This window comes from Petaurus breviceps, unplaced genomic scaffold (assembly GCF_028583685.1).
Source record: "Petaurus breviceps papuanus isolate PSGF00001 unplaced genomic scaffold, PetGlider_PUasm1.0 174, whole genome shotgun sequence".
Lineage (NCBI taxonomy): Eukaryota > Metazoa > Chordata > Mammalia > Diprotodontia > Petauridae > Petaurus > Petaurus breviceps.
In genome coordinates, this window is record NW_027185761.1 from 75767656 (window position 1) to 75773036 (window position 5381).

General features: G+C 54.9%; 1 protein-coding gene across 1 annotated transcript in view; it reads left to right on the top strand.

Annotated features, from left to right (window-relative positions):
• The window catches only part of AQP1 (aquaporin 1 (Colton blood group)), a 14279-nt gene extending 11990 nt beyond the window's left edge, over nt 1-2289 (top strand). The window contains exons 3-4 of the mRNA XM_069084590.1: nt 63-208; nt 554-2289. Coding sequence (XP_068940691.1) covers nt 63-208; nt 554-733 — 326 coding nt within the window. The 3' untranslated portion in view covers nt 734-2289. The remainder of the gene's footprint in view (nt 1-62; nt 209-553) is intronic.
• The last annotated feature ends 3092 nt before the right edge of the window (nt 2290-5381 follow it).

A 5381-nucleotide genomic window follows, 5' to 3' on the forward strand; every position in this document is an offset into this window, starting at 1 on the left:
AAGGCTCTCTCTCTCTCTCTCTCTCTCTCTCTCTCTCTCTCTCTCTCTCTCTCCCCTCCCTTCTCCCCCCTCCCGTACCTCCATCCCACCCCCATCTCTTATGGACAATGTACAATTTCTGACACAGATTGATTACACCGGTTGCGGCATCAACCCTGCGCGTTCCTTCGGCTCGGCGGTTATTGCCAACAACTTCGAGCACCACTGGGTGAGTGTGTGGGGTCCCGGCCTCACTCCGGGGCGGGGGAAGGGGGATGGACAGACTTCTTGGGTGACTGTGAGCAAGAAGGAGAAAGAGAGGAGGGCGGGGTTTCAAGGGCCCGAAGCGGGGGCGGTGCCCGGAGGTCTGAGGGAGAGCTGGGCTGCGTCGGGGTACAGAGGCCAGGAGGGGAGGGGGCGTGCCCACGCCTTCTCGCCCCTCTAACCCTTCCCGACTGTCCTTGGGTAAATCCCTTTCCGTCTCTGGGCCTCAGTGTCCTAGTCTGTGAAATGGGGTTAACAGCCCGTTTGGGGCAGCTGCTCCCTCTCTGAAGCTTCCCTCCTCCCTTTCCAGATTTTCTGGGTGGGGCCCTTCATCGGGGGTGCCCTCGCTGCGCTCATCTACGACTTCATCCTGGCCCCACGCAGCAGCGAGCTCACGGACCGCATGAAGGTCTGGAGCAGCGGGCAGGTGGAAGAATATGACCTGGACGCGGAGGACCTGAACTCCCGGGTGGAGATGAAGCCCAAGTAGGGCCCGCCTCCTCGGAGTGGGGCGGGGGGCGAGGGGGGCGGGGGCAGATGTACATGTTATAGACTCTGCAAGCCAGCTGCCTTGGAGACGCGAGGGCCCGCCAGGGCTCCTGGCCTCCGGGGCTGTCTCAGCATCTTTCTTTCTCTTTCCTTGCCTCCTCTTTCTCGAGCTGGGTGCCTGGGGGCCACATGTTCAGGCTTGTTTCCCCAAGCCTGGGACCCAGGAGAAGGAAGGGACCGCTTCAGCGCAGCCCCCAGGGGCACTGGACTGAGGTTTGGAAGGGCGTTCTATCACAAGGGCTAGGTAGCATGTCCACACCACATGAGTGAGGGGAACCTGCAAAGCTTTCTGCCCCCAGTCGACTCCCCTGCCCCACCACCTGATCCAAATTCTACCCTTTAAGGAGTCTCAGATTCTCCATCTGTGGAATGGGTGCAGCGCACAAGCTGCCCTCCAAACCATCTTCTAGCAGTGATGGCAGGAGCTTGTGGCCATGGAGAGTGTAAGAGAGCTCAGGGCCAGCGGAGGACGCACCCACCCCTCTCCCTCCCTCATCCCCACCTCCACCTCCACCCCCACCAAGATCCTTGGGGCCTTTGGTTAAGCTCTCATGAAATCATCTTGTCTAAGCATCATTTTTTTTCTTGAATTGAGTGGGTAATTTCTCCCCCTTGAAGTATGTGATAAAACCCAAGCTTCCAGTCCTCTGTTTGCCAGTGTAGACCAGACCAAGCTCACCACAAGGTCACTCTGCCCATTGAGGATGGCCTGAGCCAGCAGCTCCGTCTGGGTCCCTGTTCTGCAGCCTTAGGTCAGGGCAGGCCTGAATGACCTTGCCCACGGCTCCTGTGCCCATCTGTTTGCTGGGAGCTGGTCCAGCCACATCAGCTATAGAGACAGGGTGACCACAGCTCAAGCCTCTCTCCCTGCTCCCTTCCCCCCAACATTCCAGGGGTCTGCTTGGCCAGCAGAGCCAGGGCACTCCATCAGGTCAATGGCCTGGAGATATAGAAACCAGATCCCAAGCGGGGCCAATGTCCTGGACCCTCTCCTCCACTTGCCTCCATGCACACCTTCTCCGCAAGCAGCCAGGCCTCCACATGCCCAAGCATCCAGAAGAAAATGGAGACCCTCAGTCCGGGATCCAGGGGTGTGGCAGTATCCCAGCCCATCTTTCCCTTTGCTGCTATGCACTTTCACATATATACCACGGGGTGATCCTGCCCATTGGACAGATGAAGCCATTGAGACCAGGTGCCCAGGGAGTTCAGGGAAGGCAGCGTCTGGACTCTGAGATTCCTGACTCTTGGCATGAAGCGATTGAGTGTCTATTCCCCAGGTGCCCCAGGCCCTGGGCATAGAGAAAGGGCCTTCTGAACCTCTCTCCTCACCCCCTGCCATGGCTGGGTCAGGAGCTTCCTGGCCACAGGGCTGGGGGCAGAACCATCCCCATTCCTTCCTCATTTCCAATCTGTGGGCCCCTGTCTATGCCTATGTGGCAACTACTGCCACCTATGTGGCATCACATGAACAAATAAAGGTGTATGAATATTGAATACCCCATAGTCTCCTGGCTTTTGTCTATGCTCCCCCCAAAGGGGGGACCAAGGCAGCCTATGATGTGCCCTTCCCCTCCACCTCCCCTCCTCTGGTCTTTCCTCTGGAGTTCCATCCCTGGCTGGTCTTCATGTGGGCGGGGAGGGTCCAGAGGTGGCCCCTTGCCTCTGAGGGCCTGGGATTCCTCCCTTCTCCCTATCTCCACTCCTCTCCCCACTTCCCCTGCTCCCACTGAAACCCCAGGATGTGTGCTGGGGAAAATTTATTAGGGAAGGAGGTGGGAGATTAGGGAGAAGGAGTGAGGACAGCAGGACACATGGGGAAACCTAAAGGGAAGACTTTTAGAGGACCCTACCCAAAGTGGGTAGAGCTGTCTCATAAGGTAGTGAGTTCCCCATCCCTAGAGATCTCCAAGGGAAGCTGAATGAGCACTTCTAATGGATGCTGGTGGGGGATTCCTGATCAGGTCCCTGTTGGACTGGATGCTGCTAGAGCACTTTCCATCTCTGATGTGATATTTTGTGATACTGTGAACCTGGGGTCCAAAGAGGCAAGAGCTTAGGGAGGGAGATCAGGGAAGGACAGTTGTCAGAAGGAATGTGGAAACAAGGAAGCTGGGAGGGGAGCTGGGAAGGATGTACCCCTCCCCCATAACTGCAGACCACAGCCCTCTGCAGAAACACCCAGGAGGAGGGGTGTAGGGTGTGTGGGGGAGCAGCAGCAGACTCAGGGCCTTGTTAAGGCTCACACAGCTAGAGAGTGTCTGAAGGGGACTCAGCCCAAGTCTTCTCAGGTCCCCAGACCCCGATTTCATGAGGTCTGGTCATTTGGGCCAGCCTAACCCCCCAGCAGGACTTCCCTCTGGAGTCTACATGACAGGTCATACTGCCTGGAGAGGAAAGACAGACCAAGGATTTGAACCCAGGGAGGCACACATGTCCTGTCCCATTGCTGCAGGATCTCTTATGGAGATTTTCCCTGTTTGCCCCTCATTCTGGCCTCAGTCCAAAAGAACACATCCCAGCCCACTCCCACCGGTCAGTCTGAGGGAGCAGAAGGCACCAGCCGTGTTCCCTTCCTGCCTAAATCACATCCTTTCTCTTCCAGGCTTTGTCTCTCTTGGGGGCGACACCTTCCTTTGGTCTCTGGCTAGTCCAGAGGGTCAACGTCCTTCCCAAAGTAGCCACAGCCCTGGGTGGGGGGAGGCCTTCCCAGTACAGAGAACCACACCCCTCTCTGGAAGCACCCTGGGGACCCTGGCAGCTTTGGGATCCTGAGTATTGATATTCTGTTCAAGACTGGGCCTGCTGTCCTCTACCCTTCTATAAACCCTGCTGGAATGTTTAAAATCCAGCAACTAGGCTGGGCACAGAGGACCTCCTGGAGGTGACATTTCTGTCTGCCTCTTAAGTCCAGCTGGTTCCTAAGAGCCTTTCCAATCAGCAAGCACCTAGTGTGAGCCGGTCACTGGGGATACCCAGACCAAAATAAAAGAATCCCTGTCCTCAAGGAACATACTATCTAGGCAGCAGGTACCTACACAAGGATACACAAAATCTGTTTAGGGTAGGGAGGTCACTAGCAACTGGGGAACCAGGAAGGATATCATGTCCAAATTGAATCTTGAAGGAGAAAAGATGGTGGACACATCTAAGACCATGTGACTCCATTATTCTGTGAGAGTACAGCCCAGGCCCCCTCCCTGAAGCCATTATCAGCCATTAACACTTGAGTGTGAATTAGTTTATCAGATCTTTTCCTGACCCGTGGGTAGGGTAGGGGAAGAAGGTGAGGGAGTCATGGGAACTCCACTTGTGGGTGGGGTTGAAAAGGGAGGATACTAAGTCAGCCCTGCCTTCCAGGCCACAGCTGGAAAAGTGCTTTGGCAGCCTGGGGACCAAGGACCCTAGAGGCCAGATCTGAAGGACCTGGGGGCTTATCCTGTTTTGTGTCCTCTGAAGGAACATGGAGAGGTCCCTGGGCCTGGCCACCTGTCAGGCAGAAGTGCTCTCAGGGTCTTGGCCTCCCCAAACAATGCTGGACCAGGATGTGGATCCCTAAATGACTTCCCTTTGATAATAAGGCCAAAAAAGGCACCTTGCAGGGACTGGGTGCCTGCCTAGGCCAGGCCAAGAATGTACCGTCCCTCCTCCCTGACTATTTCCCCATCCCAAGCAGCACACGTTAGAGCTGCAAGGCAGCTGTCTGGGCCTGGAGCCAGGAGCCAGAATCTGGCGGTCAGTCAGCAAGCACTTACAGAGGAGTGTGGTGCTCACAGATTCTCCAAGTTGGAAAAGCCATCAAAGACTGCCCTGCACAGTCAGTCCTCGAACAAGCTGGAAGCATCCTTCCTCCCAAGTGGCCCTGCAGCCTCTGCTGGAAGATGTCCAGGGAGGGGACCTAATCAGCCTCCAATGCAGCCTGTCCCACTCTGGGATGGCTCCCATTGTTAGAGAGTTTTCCCTGACTTGGAGTATTTCAGTTTTTCAGTTTTGACTGATTTCTCCCAGCTCTGCCTTCTAGGGCCAAAGAGAATGAATAGATAGATGGATAGATGCATGGATGTATGGATGGGTGTATGTATACATGGATGAATGCAGGGATGGACGGACAGATGGATGCATGGATAGATGGATGCATGGATGTTTGGATGGATGGATGGATGGGTGGGTGGATGGATGGGTGAGTGGATGGATGGATGGGTGTATGTGTGTATGTATGTGTGCATGGATGAATGCATGCATGGATGGATGGATACATGGATGCATAGATGGATGGATGCATGCATGTATGTATGCATGCATGTATGAACTCAGGGATGGACAGATGGATGGATGCATGGATGGATGGATGGGTATATGTATGTATGTGTGTGTGCATGGATGAATGCATGGGTGTGTGTATGTATGTATGTGTGCATGGATGAATGCATGGATGGATGAATTCATGAATGGATGAATGGATGCATGGATGGATGGATGGATGGATGGATGGATGGGTGTATGTATATATGTGTGCATGGATGAATGCATGCATGGATGGAAGGATGGATGGATGGATGGATGGATGGATGGATGGATGGATGGATGGA